Source organism: Columba livia, chromosome 11 (assembly GCF_036013475.1).
Source record: "Columba livia isolate bColLiv1 breed racing homer chromosome 11, bColLiv1.pat.W.v2, whole genome shotgun sequence".
Taxonomy (NCBI): Eukaryota; Metazoa; Chordata; class Aves; order Columbiformes; family Columbidae; genus Columba; species Columba livia.
The window spans coordinates 16,952,390-16,976,593 of NC_088612.1; the positions used below are offsets into that span (position 1 = coordinate 16,952,390).

General features: G+C 41.8%; 1 protein-coding gene across 4 annotated transcripts in view; it reads right to left on the bottom strand.

The window, feature by feature from the left end:
- RORA (RAR related orphan receptor A) overlaps window positions 1–24,204 on the bottom strand; it is a 397,620-nt gene that overhangs the window by 352,501 nt on the left and 20,915 nt on the right. The window contains exons 3-4 of one of the 4 annotated variants that reach the window (XM_065075851.1): window positions 8,139–8,270; window positions 6,828–7,069 (exon numbers count right to left, since the gene is read on the bottom strand). In XM_065075851.1, the coding sequence (XP_064931923.1) occupies window positions 6,828–6,996 (169 nt within the window). In that variant the 5' untranslated portion in view covers window positions 6,997–7,069; window positions 8,139–8,270. 4 annotated transcript variants of the gene reach the window in all.

Genomic DNA, 24,204 nt, shown 5'->3' on the forward strand with positions numbered 1-24,204 from the left:
CTTGTCCCCCGTGGTTTGTAAGATTTCACATACCAGCATGGGACCAAACAATTAATACATCTGGAAATACCTGAAGAAAACATTGATCATACCATAACTGGTGATCACAATAGGGTAAGCAGCAGGATCTTCGATTATCTCACTGCTGGGGGTATCATTTTCAGGAAGATATTTCAAACCGATTTCTTGACCATACACCACCACTGAAAATATCTAGTAATTTTCTACTGAAATAGAGCTGTTTGACCCAATTCCAATGCAGATAATTATATTATCTGTACCTAAAATCCCTCTGAGTGTTTCAATCAGGTATGGTATTCTTCACTTTCTGTTCTGATCTGCTTAGCATGGCTGAGCACCATTAAACAGCTGTCAGACTGCACACAAGAAGTGTCTGGATTTCAGTAATAAACACTATCGGGAACCATTTTGCTTAAAACACCTGGGGATCCTTCCAAATGAACAGTGCAATGAGGCTAAACTATAAGATTAAACTGCTGTAAAATAAGCCCCACAATTTCTTCATAAAAGTACACACCCTCATACATTCAGTCTCTGAAGAGCTCAGTTGTTGCAGAGAATGAAACATACCTAGATGAGACTTCAGATAAAAGTATGAAGAATAATTCAAGCCTTTACATTCAAGAAATTAGACAATTAACTCATGACATACAGCCCAAGCTATTCTCCTGTTTCTATCAGCACAGACCATCTACAACAGATATGCTGAAGTGCTAAACAAACCATGAGTCAGAGAACAGAGCTCAGTATTTAGTTTAGCTACCACAAAATGCAATACCGGCCTCTTCTTCACTTTCAGCCCAAGATTTTTAATAACCAGCATTTCAAGAAGTAAGCAAACAAACATCACAAATGAAGTAAGAAGTGAGAAGACGCTTTCTAATCATCAGAACACTGGGGCCAAAAAAGCTAGCAACCCTTAAAATGAAGTTTGATCTGTTTATGACATGAATTGTGTAACATGGATCCAGTGACAGCAGAGGATTTAGACTCTGCTCTGCAGGGTCCTCCTCTCCATAACTACACAAATCTGTGCAGGTAAGGTGGCATGGACTGTCTGCCAGCCATCGGTATATAGCATATTAAAATTAATGGCTCTGTAAAATACATTTCCAGAATTGTTTATCAGGGTTACAAAGACTGCCTCAGCAATAGGTGAAACACAAGATACTTGAAAACAGAATGAGAGGGAGAGAAAACAAGACAGCAGAAATCCACATATAAAGTGTGGAAGCTTCCACGCATCCAAAAGTTTCTCCAACACCTTACCTGTAGGAACCTCCCCTTCCACCAAAGCCACAGAAATTCAGAAAACTAAAGAATCTCCCCAGCAAGCTCAGGTCCGAGTGTAAGTGTATTGTGACAGAGAAAAAAGAATCGGCTCCACTTGAGAGGCAGCCACTGCTTTCCCCCACAAAACCCTGCCCCAAAGAACTGAGGTGACAGGAAGGCTTTGATGGTACAAGGCACCTACAGCTAAAAGGCCCAAGATGGACAGTCAGCTGAGGATGTGACAATTGCCTCAAAGTACAGAAACTGAAGACCTTAAGTCACATATATTGTTCTTTTTTGACAGCTCCCTGTAAAGTCTGTGGGCCCAGCATTCCCCTTGCCCCGTCATACACAACCACACGACCGTGGCTGCTGCTGCCCCCACCACAGCCCCTTGGCTTCGTGTTCAGAAGCAAAGGAGCACAGAGTCTGCAAACAGCCCTTCAGCTACACAGCATGCAGACTTGCCAGTGCATTTACATATACCTCCATTTGTTACTTATTTATTTACACCTCTACCCACAACTGTGTGTCACCAAAAACACGTTCTTAAAAATATTTCAGCGGAGAATGGATCACCTGTTCATGAATTAATGTCAAGAGTGATGCAGAGATAATTTAAAACTAGGTTGGGTTTTTCCTGTCCCCACTCTCTTCTTCGCTGCAATAGCTCTCGGGTTAAATCCACTGAGATCAATTGAGTCATTCCAGAAGTTTCCCAGCACACATTTTTATAGCTCAGAAAACAAAAAACAAACAAACAAAAAAAGACGACGAAAAAAGACCACCTCACAAAGCTGAAATTGCCCTTTCCATTCAAACATAGTACTATACCCCAAACTGAAATTGTCAGAAAGCCTATTAATCTCAATTACAAAACATGTTCTTTATTTCTTAAAATTACAGCATTTGGTTCAACTATAACAGTATTTACATACTGGTTTATGAGCTCCTGAGATGTTTCTAAAGCAAATAAAATAAGAGAATAGGTTACAGTTTATTGAAATAAGAGAAGTGTATTGTTCCTAAGAGAACAACATACCGCTGCTGTTATTGCTCCTATGCTACAAACATTTAAAATAATGTTGTCCTTTAAAGGATTCAGAGCACATATCATTTACCAAAACAGGACTAAAGCAGTGGTGCATGCAGAATAGCCCTCGATGATGAGAAAGGCAACCCAAAGAGCCTACAGAAAACATTCAAGTTTATGAAATTCAAAGAGTCCTCCTGAAAACAATTAATGAAATTTTGCACCACAACTATGCTCCGTGAAATAGTCTAAATTGAGAAATGGAGAAAATCTAGCAAGGAAGGATTTTCTTCAATAAAAGAACACCACAAACCTACTGAGTTCATTATTAACAATGTCACATCTCTACTTGTGGACCATCACCCAAATTAAAACAAAACACAAAAAGCAAGCCTTCCCCAATCTATCAGTAGAGGCAGATCAGGCTTAATAGGTTATAATAAATTCCAAAGGCTTCTGGAAAATACCAAATACTCACAGTACCTCAACAGAAAATAAACAAGTACCTACATACTTGCAGGTTTTCATTATTAAATAGGAAGCATCATAAAAATATTTACACACAGCATCTTCCAATGATGTAAAAGCTGCTTTAAAATTTATTTTTTTGGCAAGACTTTCTCTCTATTGACTTATCACTGAGACCAAGAGCTCAGTTAATAATAAAAAAAAAAAAAAAAACAAAAAAAAAACACACAACACACAGATCATTTTTTATCAGATTGAAAGCTTTTTATATACTTCTCATTTTTAATGATACAATAGTTGCCTGTAAAATACAGTTTGTTCAATTTTGACTATTTCTAAGGGGACGAGTAGAACATTAAGCCTTACACTGCAGCATGGAGAGAACTCCACGGATGTCAAAGCCCTCGAAGCGAAATGAACAGCACCTAACAGTCTCAGTGCAGGGCCAGAGCTGGGGAGTGAAGCATTCCTTCCACTAACCATGGCCAACCACAAACCCTTGTTGCACAACGCACACAGACTGAAATTCAACCTGCTGGACACCGACTGCTCTTAGGAAAATTTTAATTAGTGTCAACAGTAAAAATATTCTTTTTGGGGAAAACCAGGTTTTTTATCCATTTCCTGCTTTTTCCGTGTGTGGCGTCATCTTCCTAATGATCAGTTTTGATATCAGACTGCAGGTAACTTTCTGAAACATGTAGGTGTGCATGCATTCTCATGTGTGCTAAATAAATCAGGTAACAATTCTCCATTTGAAAGGTGCATTTGATAACTCCTAAATTGATGTTTTCAGTTTAGCATTCTACACAGCAACACAAACAGTATAGCCTTCACAAAATAAAAATCAAGTTACATAAGGACCTAGCACTCCAAACATGTATGTATATCAAGGAACAGGGTATTTTCAAATGCTAGCATTATAATAGCTAAAGCTTCACTTGATAATTGACTCCCCACTTCTTCATCAACAGCCTTTTCTGCTATGTTGTTTTCTTCATTCCCTACGTAAACTGGTTATTATAAACTGTGAAGTATCAAAGCAGCTTTGCAGCAGGTACAGCTATGAAAATAAATATACGAAACAAATATTTCTAGTGTTTTACAAAGTTAAGTCAAACAATAAGGATTTTTACACCTAGGAGAGGCATGTGCGTATGTATGTGTATTTAAGTATTTATGTATCACTCCTCTGTACAGATTACACCAGAGTCCAGACCTGCCAGTTTACAACACATTGCAGAATCACAACCCAAACAGGCGATTCTTGAACTCAATACACAGCCGAACATATGAGCTTATAACATAGCTGTTCTAAAAATGATTTCACCTATACTGGTCACACATTAAGGTCACACTGTTGACATAAAAAAGGACCATATTAAAAAAAGAAAAAAAAAAAGAAAAAAAAAAAAAAGAAAAAGTAAGAAATCAAATTCTACTTCAATAGCCTTTCAAAAAAAGATAGAAGTCTATAGGGACACCTAACACCTAATCCATCAAGCCCTGATTTCAAGGAGACCAAAATGTTAAGATTGTTATGTTTTCCTGCACGGTTCTGTATTTTCAGGTTTTAACTATGAGAAAGGCATAATCAGCTGATGTGTAGTGTGTAGGTCAATTTATTTCCAATACGCTAATTTATGCAACATTAGCACAGAATGCCAGCTCCAATTCTCTTACTGTTTGCACTCTAGGAGTAGACTTGTATTTTCTGCCAACTCCATTACATCATCTGAAAAACCCAAACATTTTTTTTTCCAAATCCCTGCCACTCTTCCTTCTCCTCTCTTCCTTCCCAAGCCCTTCAAAACCACACGCCAGTTTCTGCCGTAAGCTTTATTTCACTTTAAAGACTGCACAGCCCCAGCACCCAGGAGCTCTCGCTATTGTGCTGCACACGGATGCCTCCATCACTGACCTTCGTTTCTTCATTCAGGCTGTTACATAACGCGGTGCCTGCTTGCGTGCGGCGAGTGTGAGCCTGTGCGAGTGCCAGCGTGTGCCGGACCCCCCCTTCCCTATTTAATCCCGGGGGAGGAGGGACATATGGGTCAGCAGGTTAGCAGTACCAAAGCCTAAACAATTCGGGACCGCGAAGAAAACATCCTCACCGCCAGAGCCGCCTGCTCTTCCCAAGCCCTCCCGCGCCCCCCCGCCCCCCCCTTCCTTTTCGCATCCATACAGAAACGACAGCCGAGCGTTACATAATTAATGGGATCCCAAAGTTACCCCCTTCCCAAGCCCGCCGGAGCCCGCTGCCGGCTCCTGCCGCCGGCCCCGCTCCCCGGCAGCACCATCTGCCCGCACCGCCGGAGCCCTCGGCCGGGAGAGCCGGAGCGGCGGCGGCGGGGGGGGGGGGCCGTTGTGTAACACCCGCGAACTACAGCCGCTCCGCAAACATCCAGAAAACTCCCCGACAAATTAAGGAAATTTTCTCCAGTGTTTCTGATTAACCTCGTTACATAAGGCGCTTGCATTCCAAATCCACTCTCGCAAGCTCTAAATATACCCCGCGCAGCCAAAAGCTCCCTGTACACACGCCCGCGGCCACCCGGCCTCCTCCGGCCAAGCCCGCTCCTCCTCGCCTCGGCATCCGCCTAACTGCGCGCTCCCCGCTCGCAAATCGCCTCTAATTAAATGTTGCAGCGTGTGTCATCTCGATGGCTTTTACTGTACGCGGCTTCCCTGAGTGGGAAGCTGCCTGGGAAGGGGGGGTGTGGCCAAAAGGGGAAAAATACTGTAAAACACAAGCCAACACATGATCAGCCATATTCCAACCTACAACCAAAAATCCCTCCGTCCGAGGAGAGCCGCTCTCCCCACGGCCGGCGGTGGCCGGGCATCGCTGCCCCAGCCCCTGCGGCGGTCGCCGAGGGGGCTGCCGCTCCCGCCGGGCACGCACTTTTTCTCCGCCCGTCATTTCTTTCAACGGCCGTATGTATTATTACATAGCGTCGTTTAATTCATTTTTACCCATCACCGAGTGCTTTTACCGAGCGGAGCCTCTCTAGCGCGCTCCCCCTCTTGCAGGAGCAACGCTTCATAAATTATTTACAAGTAATTAAAGCGGCAGCCTCCTCCCTCTCGCACGTCTCGGCAAACTCCGGCGGTGTTTGAAGCCGGCGCCCCTCACCAGCCCCGCTGCGCCCGGCTCCGCGCAGCCCTCCCGCCGCCGGGGCTCCATTCCCGCCGGGGCGGCGCGGGCACTGCCGAGCAGACGCCAAACTTCAACCGCCCTGAGCATCCTCAGTGCTGACCCGCGCGATTAAAAGCCGCAATCTGAGGCAGGAGAGGGCTTGGCAGCGACAGAGAAGGGGGGCTCGTTTGTTTGTTAGCAGCGCATTATTCGGGGGCCGAGGGAGAGTGAAAGAGAATTCAGGGGACCCTCTGCAAAGTTGTGCACCTTCAAGAAACAACAGCAGCTGCAAGATCATCCGCTCCGCGAGGAAATAATTTTTAGGACGCACTTAAATGAATTAAGGGAGAAGAGCACACAAGAGAGTGAACAAGTCACCCGCAAACCGCAAATCTTCTGTTTAATCACAGATCCTCCATTCACAACAAGCCACAGCACACCAGTTGAGAAACTGTCAAAAGGAGACAGACGAGGGGGAGAAAAAAAGGGAGGGAGGAAGGACACTGCAGCTTTAAAAGTTTGTTCCCTTGAATCCCAATACTCCCGCTGTTGCTTTATATATTTATAAAATTATGTAATTTCAGGGGCACAGTACCCATCCGGATACCACAGGCAATAAAGGAGAGAGATAGGAAAGGACCAAACACCGCTCAATATTTTCATTGCATTTGTCCCTCCTCCTGCAGCAATTAAAAGAAGCTATAAAAGTTTGCAAGGTTTTGCAGGGGGTAGAAGCGTGGCTTGTTTGCGTGCGCGGCTTCAACAAGCACGAGAAATAAACCAGGGGATCAAATTGCTGCATTTCCCCCTTCTCTCTTACCCCCCTCTTCCTATTCCCACCCACCCCCCGATCCCACTCCCCCGGCCCCCTCCCCCTTCCCCAAGTCTCCCTACCTCTGCTGCTGCTGCTGGAGTAGCTCTGTCTGCGGACGGGAGCCGGCGCATCGCTTTTCCGGGTAGGCTCCAGGTTCACCGGGGTGTCCCTGGCACCGGCGGCCGCCTCAGAGACGCTGCTGCCCGGCTCACTGGCTGCTGGATCGGGGGCTGCCGGAGCGGACTCCATGTTTTTCCCAATGTAGATCGCTTGGAGATGGCGAGCTCCTACACTCCCTCTATCTTCTGTTTCCAGCGCAACTCTATGGTAGGAAAGCAGAAGGGAGAGAGCGAGCGTGATCCAGATGGGATGTGAGCTTGCCTGGCTGTGACCACAAGCAGCGCTAGCGAGAGCTGCACACCCCCCCGCCCCCGCACCCCCCGCGCTCCGCCGCCAGCAGCGCGCCCCGCGCCCGCACCGCCGCCCTCCGGAGCGGCCCCAGGCGCGGGCCCCGGCCGGCCGCGCTGCGGCTGCGGGACAACCGGGCGGGCGCCTGCGGGGCGGCCGCGGAGCCCCCGCAGCCCCCGAGAGGGGCCGGGGGAAGAGAAGGTGCTGCCGTTGCCCAGGGCGGGCGGGAAGGCAGCCCGACATCCCCTGGGCTGGGGCCCGCGGCTCGACGCCTTTGTGGGACCCGCCCAACAAGGCCACTGGGCCCACGCGGAGTTCCCATCTCCAGCCCCTGTGCTGGTGGGAAGAGCTTCTGACCAGGGCTGTCTTTTCACCCATGACAGCTGAAGCTGCATCAGAAGATGCCAGTGTCTTGAGACCCTCACATATAGCAGCTGGGGCAGGCTACACCTCAGACAATATCTGTCTTTCAATGAAGTACGCTTTGACATAGGACAAAAAGCAACAAACAAGGTGCCAGAAAACCTCCAGATCTGGTCTGGCTTCTGCGAGCACTCCTGTTCAGCTCATAGTCTCAGTAACCAACAACTCCTTGTCAATTACCCAATTTTAAAATAAAGTAACAGCTGCCATGAACAGTGTGCTGAAGAACACATCCCTCTTGTGTAACAGAGGCCATGTCACATGCAGCCCTACTACCTCCTGCACAGAGGTGCTGAAGCTGTCTGCTCTGTTCTGACCGGAAGCATGGCCTGAATAGACCACGATATTTGTACTGATAGAAGTACAAGCTTTTTCCAAAAGGTACTGGGTCATGTGCAGGCAGCTGATATGCCACCTTCCGCTGACCAGGATGTCTGCTGTGGTTTTTGATGCTGCTGGTGCTTGTACCTGATGAAACTCATCAGTAAAACCCTGGACAAATCCACATTCTATAGTCTAATCACAAATGGTGGCTGCTCACAAACAGTTGTGAAACGTACCATGAGTCCTGTTTGCTTCAGGAGGTTATCCACAAATCGGATTACATCTTGTACTGCTGATATTTCATTCAGTGGAAGAGCAGAGCTTTGGGTCAGTTTATCTGGAGGTCCTGGGGTTCCAGTTACCTGTGTCTAGAGAAAAAAACAAAAACACACAATAATTCTGAATATCTGTTGGCTGCCTACATCTGAGTGGGACAGACAGATATTGCAGAAGATAGAGTAGCATTAAGAATTATTCTGCATTTATTTTCAGAGTGTGAATAAATCTGAGGTCAAAGCTGGACTTAGAGACCTTGCCCATGGAGCAAGGCAGTGCTTGTTCTTAAGGATGAAGCAGTCAATTACAGCAGGCCTGGAAGCCTTGGGGTACCAATACGAAAGGCTACAATGTTTTCCACCAGTGACAAGTGAGACCATCTGAAGCCTGGCAGAAGCTGTTCCTAGACAGCAGATTTGGAGGGGGAGCAAGTGAAAATGGAAGTGGGGGTGAGGGGCAGGAGCACAGTTTGCTCCCAGTGCCTTATCTTGAGGCTGTGGCGAGTGTCCCATTGTTCCACTGTAACACACGCTGGCACAGACGGGTTCACAGTCTTTCGGCATGGTCTCACCACAATCTGCAGAGGGCAGCAAGGTGGTCCTTCTCTGATGCAAGTTTGGTGGATTAGAGCTGCAGCTTCCTGCAAACTGTCTCCCTTTACTTTTCACTAATTGGCAGCCTCCAAATAGAGGCAAGAATTATGTGAGCTGTGGAAACTGAACTGCCTGTTATCCTAAGAGAAAGCTTATCCCTCCCCTCTTCAGATCAGGGTTTAAGCAGGCTGACCAGGCAATTTGTGTTGGGAAACTTGCCCGGCTAATAAGAAAAGGACTTCATTCCTCAAAGCTGCCAGACCACTGCCTTTCACCAGCACTGGGAACAACTGTAGTACTTGCCACAGTAAGGATTATTCACGTGAGTGTTTTGTAGGACTGTTTTTAGCACTGCAGATACTTCTAATTATTAGAGAATATGGGGTCATTTTTTCTCTTCAGCTTTCTGTACTACACCTATCATAGCTATACAATTGTCATTTACCATATTTTTCCCACCATTTTATGTAACTAAACAATTTTTCAATTTTCTTAGAAGAGAAAAAACAAGAGGGGAACACTGAAGGTTGCAATAGGACAATATAAAATAGAGTTCTGGTTTTCAAAACAAACTGTGGGGGAGAAGGGTGGAAATCACAGTGGAACAAACCAACCCAAGAGCCAAGAATATCCAAATCAATGGACAAGAAAAAAAAATTTTAACAACATTTTTCTCATAAATTACTAGCAATAAGAATCAGCTAAAGCAGGAAACTTGTAGCATGGTTGTAGAGGCAACAATCAAAGAGTTTTTGCAGCACCTACAAAGCAAAGAGACAAAGCAGCTCTGCTCTTCTGCAAAAAGAGAGGGTGCCCAAAAAACCCTACAGCACTACGAGAAAGAGAGGAGGGTGACAGTACCCTTAAGTTGTATGTAGTGAAGTAAAACCATCATGAGTTTTGTCAAGCTCCCTCTCTATGAAGCTGCTCTGCTGAGACATTTCCTGGGCACAGAAAAGGTCTTCCTTGTTATTTGGTCCTTTACTTCTAGCTTCCAACCCATACCAAAATGGTTCATTAACTCTGATCACTAAGCTTGTTTGAACAAGTGAGATGGCATTAGCAAAGACAAGTATGCTGAGAAAGTTGAGGATAAATGTTTTGTTAGATTAAAAAGGGCTTTCAAAATCGCTACAAATGTTACCTGCAACAGAGCCTACCAGAAGTAACAGTAACAGAACAAAAAGTACAAGTATTACCAAACATTTCCTGTTGATTTTGTCGATTTCATGTAGATACAAAGATTAATAATTATCAAAACTTTAATTAAAAAAAACCCAACACACTAATCTTGTGTGATTCTTGTAGACAAGATACTATGATGATGCAGACTTGTTTTTCAGATCACTGACACAGTGACAGAGTAAGTGGCCGAAAAGCTATAAAGCACACAACTGTCAGACACCACCGAAAGCATGTTCTCCTGTGGGATGGGCAGAAGGTGCACTGAGCACACAAGAAAAAAATCAGAGTTCACAACAGAATAGTACAACACCATTTTGCTGTAGTGTTCATGGTCCATTAACACACAAGCATATTTTGAATTTGAGATAGTCAATAATGGTCTTCTCTACACACAACTCATACAGCTTATGAAATACGCCACTTTAAAAAGACTGCCAAAGTACATTCCTGACCCAAGACGTATATAATAGCCCACATTCCCTTCTGGGGATCTGGGCTACAGTGACCTCTGGCCACACCATGCACATGTCAAAGGGGACCGTCACACCTTCCTAGGAAGCTTCGTTAGCTCCAGTCTAGCACTTATAGAGAGCTTGTTGCTGCAGACCTGAATAACTGTGAAGGCGAAATTTGGATAATATCACACAAAAAGAACCACCAAGATATTTTGTTGCTGGTGGCATTTCCTGTCTTGGGTGTCCCTTTGTGACATGCCCCCAAATTCTTCCAGCTACAGCTCCTCCTCCCTGTACAACAAGTTGCCAGGGCTAAGGTACATTTGCCTCCATTGGACACATTCTCCTGCCTGTGTTTTCGATGTCTTTGCAGGAAAACAGAAAACAAAAGGTCATAGGTTATGGACATTCAAAAGAGCACATTTTAGAGTAATGCAAGTAGTAGGACATCCACTAGGTCTTCAGTGGAGTCAGCTAGAACAATTCTGATGCACTCATGCTTATAGACAAGTCTTGAAAGAAGCACTAAAATCATATGCATCTATTCTTTGTAACCGTATTCTGTGGCATATCTTTTAATTATTTATAAAACTTCAGCTAATTAAATTTTACAGTAGGACAAGAAACAGCTTCCACCTGAGACATACAGCCTATAACACCTGAAAGCACCCTTCTCAAATTTATGCACCCCATTAAGCTTCAGCAAAAAGAGGCAGACTAGTAAACTACATGTATAGAACCTGAGCTAATTACTGAGGGTGAGTATTTGGCAGTAATTAAATTAAATACTACTTTAACAGTGTTCTGTCTTATTCTAGATGAAAACAAAATAAGAAATAATAGGAGAGCAATAAGACAGCTGTGCTGGAGGCACTGTGACTGGATGCAGTTTCAGTGGATCCTTTCCCACAGCCTTTATCTCTAAGCAAAGTGGAAAGCTCATCAAACAGTTCATCTGGAAGTTACACTCACAGATATAATTTCGTTTGTTTTAAAGACTGAGGAGCATTCATTAACGAGCTAGCACAGCACAGATTCAGTGGAATCTCCTTCTTCCTGCTGCAAACTCTCAGTGTAAACTATGAGCTGCTTTTCATTGTTTGTTAAGCCTCCTTTCCTACTTCCTCTCCTGCCATTTGGATTCATTCCTCACTGGATTTTTTATTTCTGAAAGAAAGCGGAGAAGCATACAACCTATGAAGCAATGAATCCTTTGTGCTTACCTATACAGCACTACGTCTGCACTCAGCATCTCCTGATACAGAGAATAAGGAGCAATAGCACAGTCCAGTTCTTAAGCAGTCAATACATTTTGCAAATGAATTAAGACAAAAGGCCCAGAGATATCTACCTTTCTCAGCATGCTGTCTTTGCTGCTGTTTACTTGTAGATGGTTAAAAAAAAAATTACTGAGTACTTTCTTTTAGCAAGATGAACACCTTTCTCACATTCCATATACTTGCAGACAACCCCTTCCTCTCACAAAAACAAGCTAATTGCATTACAGGAGCAATTTAGCCAGCCCATATTCTCCAGAGAGTTGAAGGGAAACAGGGAAGAGAAAAATCTGATCCAAAGATACATTTTTCTTCTCAAGCAAATGGAAGCTCCTTTAGTAAAGACTGGTAAATGAGACACCATTTCTGAAATCTTGGATCACGACCTATCCAAAGTGGTGGTGGTTGTTTAATTAATTCTTCCTTCCGTACCTTCTTAACTGTGTCTTTACTCAATAACTGTTCCTTCAAACACCACATTTATTATCTAACTCATCCTTTATATCAGACTGATAACTCATATTTCCTGTGCAAAAAACGTTTCTCTAGAAGCAGAAGTAGGCTAAAAGCAGGTTAAAGCAAGGAGGAAAAATAGCTTGTCCTTAAGAAAAAGAAGTTACTATTGTCTACACAATCATTGTGAATATGCCTTCATATATCTCTGTCATTCTCCTGGTGGATTCCATCAGTAACCTCTTTCAAAATACCTTACCTGAAAGAACCATTCTAAGTTATTTGGCTCACTGGCAAGATCCTAGATTCTTAGGGAGTTCAAATGCATTTGGAAAGCTCATTTTCACTAAAAATCATTAAGGAAGTTTAGGCTAGCCAAACAAAAGCGTACTGGGTTAGAAGTTTGCAGTTCAAATCATCCTGAATAAGAAAGCTACAAGTTACCATGTGTTATTGTGCATTAACATGAAATTAATAAGATACTTTCCAAAAACCAGCTAAAGCATGTACAGGAGCGCACAGTTAAGTGAAACAGTAATTTGTATATTTGCGGGAATCTAAAAGATGGCCAAGTAATATTCTTTGTGATTAACTTTTCCTAAGTATCTTGTAAAGAAAGATGACAAAAAAATACCTGCATACCCGAGGCCTGTGAACAGCATATTCACCCTGACACTTCACCACAGTGAAGCACTCACACAAACCTATTCTACTGATGCTACGCTTGACTTTCAGCACTCACGATGCTCAATAGTTGTGCTCTTCACCTCAGCATCACCTCACCACAGTTTCCAACGCAGGACCTTCAGAAAAGTGGGGAAGTTATGCTAGAAACCATCTGCCTTTTCCCACTCCATCACACCCCTGTCATCTAAAAAACATTCTCAATAGGCAGTGGGAAGTTTTCTCAGGTACCCCACTGCAGCGGCCAGGAGCCTGTGCACCAAGGGATTTGCCTCCTTTTTGTCCCGGCCACAGAACCTGATCTTCTGGCTACCTTAGAAATAAAAAATTGCCTGTCTTGAACATGGACCAAAAAAGGGACGGTTTATTCAAGCAGCCCAAACACACAGCAGACACATCACAGCCCAGATGAACATTAAAACTGAATTATGCCAGAAAAGCAGAAGTCAAAGTTGCAATTTAATTTAAATTACTCAGGTTTTACATAATTTGAAGCTTCATTTGATTTAAACACTGCATCTAGTAAAATACTTGTATTCCAAGGAAAAATATAGAGCAAACTACTGCATGCAAAGGTCAACCAGAATGCCCAGCATTACAGAAGATGTATATTCTCCTGTCTACTTTAACTCTTTCAGAACTTAACATTCCACAATAGGACACAGTAGCCTCTGTCTTTTATAATTTTAAGTCCAAAATTCTGCATATTTTATACAGACTACAGGGACGAATATGAAGCTTCAAGTACTATGCTGAAAAAAGAATCCTTGGAAAAATAATTAAATCACGAATACATTCCAACATGTTAATGGAACAAACGTATAATAAGAAGGAAAAAAAATCCATTTTTCCTTGTGTTTGGAGATAGGAAGAGGACAGAACTATTGAACTTTCACAACTGACGGTTCTAATAGCGTGAAAAAAAAAGTTTGGTGGTTGTTAGATCTGTCTTCATGGTCTATAAAGCACCCAAATCCAAACTAAGCAATTGTTCTCAGCTTCTTTTCCTGTGATGAAAAAGATGGGGAAAGTACCTTTTCATCAAAATATTTTATTAGACTCCCAGTATGTCTTGAGCTGGGAGACTCAACTGTCCTCAAAGCCATTTACAGGTCAACATGAAAAAGTCAGGTCTTGCTGTAACGTTCAAATCGGCTTTTATTGGCAGCAGGTTTGTGACTCCAGCCCAAGTGTTGTGAGGCCTGTGGCTGTGTTGGGCCAGAAGACAAGGACTGAGTCACTGGCAACTCTTTTTACATCATTTTGGCTGAACATCCTCCTTGTCCCACAGCTATGGATGCACTCCCCTCACAGGAGGAATCACAAAAACCAACAGCTGCTCAGAGCAACACCCACGTTACCAAAAAGAAAGACAACTTCTGTCTCTCAGACCACCCAGACGACCTTATCAAACTACAAAAAAACAAACCAAAATGAAGAGCCCATTATGGAATAATTTTCAAAACTTCTGACAATTAAAAATCAAACATAAAGCTGGAGGCAAGAAACACACATTGATGTGCTCAGTCCCTTTCCGTAGAGTCATGGGAGAAAATACAAAACAGGTATCGAGGCTACATAAAAATTATCTCAATGGTGGGTTTTTGATATTTATTTGCAACCATCTTTAATTAAAATAAAATTGGACAGGGTTGTTCACCAAATAGCTACCAACTTCAACTGTTTTGCCAGTATTTTTTATTTAGATCCTGCATTATGCAAATTACATACCAAAAGAGCAGATTTTTTTCCCTTCTCATTCAAACACAGAATAATACCAAATTTCAGCTTAAATAAGCCTGGAAATGCAAGATCATAGCCCCCTCTTTCTGAATCCTTCCAAGCCTATGAATGCAGCATCAACTGAGACACGCAAGGCATTTCTTCTCTTTTTCTTTTTGAAAGATTCTTCACTTATCTTTAAAAGAAATCTATTATTTCAAAGCAAAAACTGGCTATGTAAAATATCCTCCCAAATGTATTTAGACACCCTGCATTCTCTCATTTAGAAAAATAATTGCCTTACAGGTTTCACAGTCAAAATAGGAAGCTCTTTGCTGCACAAAGTTAGCGTTAGTTGAGGTTTGAAACTTGTGACTGGGAGACTTCACGATAACCCACACAGTTATTTTCAAGTTTAAAGCAAAAATAAAACCTGCCATATCACATAGATTCTTAGAGTACTGTTCCATTTGAGCTTGTCACTTATAGCAAATTTTATGTTGTGTTTCTTCCTATATTTACTATCTTCCATAATGCATAGGATTCTTTCATAAAACACCTCAGTGAGCCCTGTTGCTGTTGTAGAAATTTAACTGCCTTTTGCAAGTAACAAAGCAGACAAAACTACTAAAAATTAAAAAAAACAAAACAAAACAAACAAAAAAAAAAAAAACAAACCACCCACCTACAGAGATAAAATCCTAGGCAGTGAAAAACTAACATGCAAATCAATTTAGTTACATAAAACAATCTATTTTTGCCCCATCCCTCATGAATGTTACCCTATGGACACATTAATGAAGCATCCACACATCTTTTCCCAATTCCTTTTTGCAGCTTCCACCACACTCATGTCAGCAGGCCTGCCATCAGTCACTCAAAGCCATCAGCAGAAATTCCCACTGGCAACAGTATGCTTTTTCTCACCTTAGCATGATGGCAATAATTTGCCTCCAATTTCAATAGATTAAGCAAATAATATTTACAGCACTAGCTTTATGCTAATACAATTCTACTCTTCTTCGAATTATCTATAATCTTTATAATACACTGATATTCTCCTGGTGCATATGACAAGGAAAATGACTGCTGTGCCTCCCCTCTGCTGAGACTTACAGCTTTCTGAGGCCTTTATGGTGATGATAAATTACCATAAGGAGCAGCAGTATCACTGAACAATTTTCCAAGGAACAAAAAGTGGTTCACTTTAAAGTTCCTTACTAATGTTTGTAGCTTTTAATAAATCAATAGAAACATGCAAAAACAATGTAGCAGCTCTACTTAAGGATTTTTGGTTGCCTGAACATAAAACTGAACTCATACCAAATTTTAACTTTAATTCTCCTATCTTTTTTCCCTAGCGTTGCAAAATTTATCTGACAGAAAAACATTTGAAATTAAGGAGTTTAGATTTTGAGAGCCAAAAGATTTATATTTCTCACATTAAAAAGTCTTAAATGTTTTAGATCTAATATTCACCATTCCTTCTCAATGTGAAATTTTAAGTCCTTCCCTCTAAGTCCGCACCTTGAAAAAATGCCAAATCTAACAACACTAGGGGAAAGAGGTTTAAAGAATAACAAACACTATGGTTATTATCACAAGTGCTTCATGCCCCTCTGCTTCAAGTAGACAGGAGGGAAGAAGCAACATACAACGATCTTCCAAAATGGGTGGTATTATTACAGATACTCTGCCATTTCAGGTTCACAAACAAATCCAGGGGAGCAATTTCTTACTCAGGATTAAAAATTCCTTAATACTTTTCCACCTCAGAATCTTCCAGTTACGTTCAGGGATCTTGGGTTCTTTCATTTGGCATTCTGGGCCCCTGTCTGGTCAGCTGTGAGCTTATGTTCCAACACCAAAAAACAGATAAAAATGTCAGACATGCTCTTTGCATTTGTGCTCATAGCACAAGCTTCATGCAATATGAAGTTTGTGTTGCTTCTAATCTGATCTTGTAACTCTATTCCACAGGGACATCTTTATCAAGGAATAGATTCTTGGCCTAGGATGCTGGAATTAAAAATTCCTTACTAATTAATTTTTAGCTAGCACAAATCACAGTCTTTTTAAATTCAGTAGGAACTGTAAGTCTATTCTCCTTGTTTAACCAGTTATAATTAAAGATAAATAAATAGCTCAGCTCTATTTTTTCCCCAGATGAATGTACTGATTACCACAGTAGTTTTTTCCCCAGAACTTTGGTTTGTGGATGAGAGATTTATTTTTTTTTATAAGAGTCCAACTCTCCAAATGTTTTCCCCCCCAAGAGAAAAGGGATTGTGGGGAAGGGTGATAGTTCTGAAATAGATCATAAAAAGTTTCTAGAAATATTTTTAAAAACCCATAATTAATACTCAAAGATCGAATATTTGTTTAAATAACCACGCTTTCATATGCTTCTGCAACCCTTTTATAAGCAAAATGGTGTACCCTCTGGACTTCATACACAGACATAGCACAACCACACATTTGCTCAGTATTTTCCAAAATAGGTAATGGTATCTGTGTGCCCCTTTTGGGTATGCACAATTAATACAAGGTGTATCTCAGACCTTATCAGCAAGCAAAACATGCGGAAAACAAAAAATTCTATGTCAATTGACTTATACATATTTATACTACTGAAACACCAAGTTTTTTGAGAAGAAAGGCTTGAGAAAGCATACAGGTAACAGAGTGAAACTCATCACATGCTTGAAACAATACACACAAAAGCTTTGCTGAACTAGGACCTCATAAACTTCAGGAATATGGTCCTGAATGTTCTGGATTTGAAAGTGGACTATAAAACCACAATACTTACAAATTATTGAAGCTTCTGGCTAAGAAGAACAAGAGCCTAAATTAAAATATAAGGTCTGGAACCTTTCTTGTTTTTTTCTTTTTAAATACTTCCTATTTTTGAAGTTTTGATTAAAACTCCGCATTACCAAGATCATCAGACATGTGCACTTTATTTTGCCTTGCTCCTTTTTTTCCATTAAAAAAAAAATATTTTGCAAAAGAACTAAATTCACTGTTTGAAAACTGAGCTGCCTTTCTTGATAGGTCTCATGGTACTGCTGTTGTTCCCTGGACAGCACCTATGGAATGACCAAGAGGAGAGTCAGAAGAAGCCATAACAAAAACAATTCTCTGTATGATCTTTATATTCATCCTGGAACATGCTGTATGTTCGTATAAATATGTATTTATACCGTGTGTAATCAGTTTGCTCACTGTCTGTAGTTGGTGGCTTAGTTTCTGGACCATCAGGAACACAGAAGAAACAGCACAGTGGTTCAAAACAAGCCTCTTGCTGGAAACGTGGGGAATCATCTAATGCTTCCAGTATTGGCTGTGAAGCTTAAGCCGGGTTACAGTACTTGTTTTGCCAGTACAGGGAAGCAAGAGATCAAAAGGACCACAAATAGTTAAATAATATCCTTCTGTTCTTGTCAGGCAGACTGTCAGAGATCCAGCAACATGCCTGAGCTTCTGAGGATGTTAGAGCAGGGAAGTGGCAAGGTACAGGGAAGACAGACCTGTTCAACACAGCCCCTCTGCTCCACTGACAGTCTTGTCTCCCTTTCCTCTTTCGCTTTTGCTTTGCTCCATTTCTGCTGTTAAAAAACGACATCCCAATTAAAGAGCTGCCTGGTCACCTGAGCTACAAACTCGCAGTGCGAACAGCTCCAGCTATTCAAATTCCCATGCTCAGGGTTTCAAAAAGTAGGACTTGACCTACAGCCGGGAGAATTTGGGGAAGCACCTCAGAACCATCAGAACTCAGCAGTTGTAGCTGTGTATTGAGAGAAACCAGTCGTATCCGGAGCCATTTAACCATGGCACCAGTCAGCTTTTTCAGAATCCTGATTCTTCCCCAGATGTGTCAACGTGATGTGAGACACTACAAGTACATTAAAGCTTTTATCCAGATGCTCCTCCATTTATGACTATCTTGAATTCACACTGTGCCCACCTTCCAAAGTGCTTAAGTGGTAGCAGAAAGCCATTAAAGGCAAACAGAAATGAATGAGGGCATGCATGGGTGAAGTAAATTTATTTTTATGTTTAAGTGAATATACACAGAAACTTGTCTGTTGTATTCAGTGATCTGTACTTTCTGAAGCCCTGTTCTCCACAAATACAGAAATTCAGTAATTAGTTTTCAAGCTATTCATTAAATTTCTGGGGTAGATAAATAATGAGTAAGAGCTAGCTATTCATCAGTATGCAATACCTGAAAACTATCTGTTATCCCTTTTGATGAATCTGACCCAAGGTTTCCCTGCTATTGGAGAGAACTAAAATGGTAGGTGACAGAATAGCATGCTTTAGCTATGAGAAAGCAGAAAGAACAAAGTGAGTTAGTTACCCAAATAATCAAGAGGCTTATCCCAAATCTGTAAAAACTATGGAAAAAATTACTTTTAGGAAAATTATTTAAAGCATGTTACTGTTGGTCTAACACATCCAAACAGCATGCAAGCCTTCCAAGATAGAGAATAGGTATCAGCTGTTTATGACTTAGCAATAAGTTATCTGCCTAACCCAGAAGTCTGAACCCACCCTGGTGACAGGGAAAGGGAGAGAGGCTCCTACACAAAACCATCTCCCTCATTTCAAGACTTCAGTCCCAGCCCTTCCATGCCATAGACTTGCTCTTTGTTACAGAGAAATTGTTTTGTTTGATTTTAATTTCATTCTAAATGGGAACAGCATCATTATTATTCCCAGGAAGTAGAATGGGTTAGTGCACAGCTATTTTATATTTAAGCAAGATTGTGCTCAATGCTTTCCATTTTAGTGCCACTGTCTCCAGAGAATCTGTGATATTTCAGTGCTTGGTCACTTCTGCTTCCTTTATCCCGGCAGGTTCCCAGTGCAAGCCGTTGATACGTTGCTATGCCAGCTCAGCCAAGCAAGACCAGGAGTTGTTTGTACAGCCTGTGTCTAACTAGAGTAGCATCTATTGATGGACATTCTGAAAAACAAAATCTCAAAACACTGAAGAAAATATTTGAAGCAATTTGGTCTCTAAAATGATGATCAGATCGCAGTGCAGTTCAGAAAGTGCTATGAAACCCACTAATACCAATATGTTCTCCACACATTGAAAAGATGAAAGTAACTGGTAAACTTGCGCAGTTCCCCCAAGAAGCCTTGTAGATTACCAAAGGGGTCCCACAATATTACTGGTGTCATTAAAAGATGTGCATTTACATTTGATCATTCTTCTAATTACAGACTGAGAGCCACACTTCTAGACTCCTAGAAAAAAAGATAAAAAGAAAAATCTGCAAACTCTGCATTATCTCCCTTCTTGTTTTAACTGCAGAAAGAGCAATTTTTGGATGGACTAACTTGTGCACACCTCTATACTTCATTAGGAAAAAAACAACCACCACTCCCCTATCACCCTCAGGCTTGCTCATCAGAGCAATTCCATGGTCTTGTGCTGCAAGCAAGACTTGCCCACTTTTTACGTAATCAGCAGCAATCTAGGAACCACACTGCTACAAAAACCCGTAGAGAATTCTGTTTTCATTTCCTACACCTTCAGAAACAGATACTGCATTCCTAGCGTCAGCATACCTTTAGAACAGATTTTTTCCCCATCTTCTTCCTGCCTTGCAGATTAGTATGATATGGGGGATTCTTCTGGAACCATGAAACCTGCAGGCTCTGAGCTACTGGCCACTGCAGTCCCTGGGTAGCTGGGAGAGACCTTCTATCCACTGCAGCTTTGGTGATAAGGTAGTGTATTGACCGCAGCCAAAATTAATTTGGCCACTGAAATTTATTTGGCAAAATTAATTGCAAGCCACTTGCTTCTGAGAGAGGCAATTCCAAAGTATGGCTTTCCATGACCATACTTTCAAATTCCTGCTGTAGACAGTGTTCTACTGGTCTGTCGAAATCCTCAGAGGCACCCATGGAATAGGAAGGATCTCAATACTCATTAATAAATGGCAAAATCCATGCACAGAAAACACAGCAGTCAGGCACAACACAATACAAACCCAGTAGTGAGCACACTAATTTGCCCCAGCGTTTTTTTTCCACTCACTGCAAATTTACACTTGTTTTCAAACACAAAAGTAAAAACTGAAATTTGCATTATGTCCTGAACGTTTCCCTGACTGGGCACACTTGCAATAGTGTCAAAAAAGAAGGAAAGGAGTAGGAAATCCAGAGCTGGGTTCATCATAAAGAGACTTTTCAAACACCAGACTTTTCACATGTGCAAACGCAGTTTCAATTTGTTACCTGCACTTACCCAGCAAGTCAAAGAAGCAAGTCTCAGCTGTCTACAAGTTGTGAACAACAGCAGGACCTTATCGGGTGCTGGCTGTCATCAGGCCCACAAAACAGTGTCTTTTGCATTAAGCTAAGAATGTGCTTTCAAATCTTAAGAACAGCCCGGCTGGAATGACTTCTGTGCTGAATATGGATTTATCAAGCTGAAAATGTTGAGAGCTAGAGGTTGTGAATTGCAGCTTGCCCAGCTGAAGCTTCACTAGGGACTCATACTGAGAGGCTGGGTTGAGTCCCAGTTGATATTTGACAAGTTTTCTGCTTCTGAAGTGCTCAGAATGACAAAACAAAATTGCTGAGCTGGGATACTACCCCACCGGTGTGCTACAACCACCTCCTACATTCTGGAAGCACCTCTTACACACATTAATATAAGGATGCTCCAGCTGCAGACTTTCAAGGGCAATTTTGAATCACACTTGGACTTTAAGAGGTTCTAACAAAGTATAGGGCTGTAGGCATATAGACTGATGGATGCTTCAATACTGAGTATAAAGCCTTCTATATTATTTCTTTATTTACGCTTTAACTCATTAGTGGGTTTAATTATGATGCACAAGCAAAAAATGCAGCTTTCACAAGCTATTTATCCATACAAGAAATTCAGATGTTTTTCCTCTTCACTGGTGGGGGTCTTTTATATGATGTGATAAAATAAATACAAGCTAGAGTAACAGTCATATATTAATGTGTTGAGCATTCCCAGAAAAGAAAAATCATCTCCTGTTTAAAGTTTCTATGCACCATTAAAGAAGCCAGAAGAGGCAGATGGAACTGCATTCTGTACTAGAATCTGAGGAAGATCTCCAGGGGGAAAAATAGCTGGGTTTAGTCTTCATGAAAGGAGAAAGGAATTTACTGAAAAACAGATAAATAAAAAACACTAAATGTCACTTTCTGGATTCTAGTAATCACACTAAACCATTCATTTTGCTACTTTTTTTCAGGTTTTACTTTTATCACTGTTCATAGATAAAGTACCTGTAAACATCTCGTTTGCATCCATCTCAGCTATACTAGGATGACTTAGGAAAATATACTCTAGTCAATGACCACATATGAACTTAATGTTGGCTTTGTCATGCATCTAGAAAGTCATATCTTAATAGTGGTATGGTGAAGTTTGAATAAGATACAGATGAAGTTTGATATTCTCAGTCAGGTTTTCAATCAAGGAGAGCTACACATCTTCATAAATATCACCAGGGTTTAAGCAATTCTAGCAAAAAAGTGATGGATGTCTTGAAACTCATTTCTTATGTTAATGTTCTGAGCATTTAGTTTTCTGACAAATCTCAATTATGTCTCATTTCTACTGGCTTATCTGGATTTTCCTCAAAGACATTAGTACAATGTATCAAATGGAAAGATGAGAATAAAGATTACTTGCAGAGGTCATATCAAGATAGAGTATCACATAATACTGAGAACGGTTACATTGGAGCAAAATCTGAGAATTATTTTTGGATAGTGCTGATTGTCTGTAGATCATGAAGTTCAAGTCCCTTCGCAGTAGAGGCTCCTGCATCACCTTTGAAAATCAGGCTTAGAGAAAAATTACATATTTTCAAAGGCACTCATGAGACAGAACAGGATTCACAAAAAAAGCTTCTGTACAGTGACACTGAGCTTCACAGTGTATTTCACAGTCAAAATTAGTCTTAAAACAATCCCCAGCACCCAGACAGGTGCCCAAGGTTCCTCTACACTGTAGAAGAAGGGTTAGACAGAGACGAGGTTCACACAGAGAGCAATAGAGTAAGGCTGCTCCCCACTGCAGGGAGATAGCTGCCCCCACTCTCTGAACTTCCCATGCTGAGGCTTTTTCTATCCTAAACCAGAGGGTACACCTGTTTCTTATAAACAGCTGTAGAAGGAACTCTTTCTTCATTTAATAGCTCAGCAGTCAGAGCTCTCACAAAAGTTTTGGGACATCTCTAATTCCTCCTGCACCTGAGGTCCACATCTTTTACACAGGGGAGCATAAAGGTACACACCCTTTCAACTTCTGTTGTTGAAGTTCTTTCCACTGTCCAGAGGGAAAGAGGATGGTGCAAGTCTACAACCTAGCAGTTACATACTGCTCCATAATATACATACCTACAGACTGTTTCCCATTATCAGAGCAGGGAACAAAAGACTTGATTTGGGTAGTAAACTTGCTTCAAGTGGCATGAGCTAAGCTACAAATACCACTGTCGCCAATCCCTGTCCTAGGAGAAGGCATTCAGAGCACGCACAGGAAGCTGCAGGAACCATTTGCAGTTTGGCTTGGTTGTCACAGTTTAACTTTCCCTTCCCAGCCTCCCAACACTAAAAGGTCCATCCCATAGCAGCCTACAGCTGAGGTCCCCATGCCCACAATGGCTCAGGAGAAGGCACGGCTTCCACAGAGACAGGTTTGCTGATTGGCAGCATCGCACCTTTAAATGCCAAGTGCTCCCAGCTCTTGCTGAACTCTTAAGTAGAAACTGTGAGTAGGAAGCGCATGCCTTTTCAGGAGAAAATTAACAACTTGCTTCCCTATGACGGACAACAGCTTCCACATCCTTCTGCATTCCCAGCTTCCGCTGAAGTTAAAATTTAGTGGGAGCTGGGAGCCAGGAGATACTGTTTCTCACAGCATTTCACAAAAACAGCTGCAAGTACCCCCAGGGGAAGCAGAGATGCCGAGAGGAACAGGATGATAGCCCCCTGTGCACCAACCCTAGCTAGCAACCTTCAGAGGCAAGCTCTGCAGAGCAGAGGAACTTCCCAGGTTTACCTGCAAATTGTCCTCCCAGCATCACCCACCTAACCAGTGTTGATTTGGGTATACTTCAGTCTATCTCAAGAGACCCATGGAGGACATTTTGCTTAGATATAATGGATATGCCCTTGAGTTGGTTTAATTGCTCAGCTCTACAGGGTGTTTCAAAAAGATGAACCCAATTTGAAATCACTATGTCTGTGCAACCACGAACCACCCATGAATGAAACTCTTGAAAGGGCAGGGCATGAAGTTTCAAATAATTACTGCTAGATGCCTCTTTAAACCATAAGTAAATTTCTGTCTAATTTTAACGTATTGTCATCATGAAATATACTGCTTTGAAATTGCATCCATGTGTCTGAAACACCCTGTACTTTTAAATTAAATGGACCAGCTTCAACACATTATTGCCCTTTTTGAGGCAACTGTCATGAGGCTCCTAAAAATGCTCAAAGCTTCTAGTCTGCTTCCTCATAAGATATACACAGTCTCAATCCAGCAAATGCTTCTATCACTGTCCCTGTGATTGCAGTTTACTTGCAATTTGTATTTAAAACTGTTGCATTTGGTTTTGAGTTCAGTGACACTTGCACCAC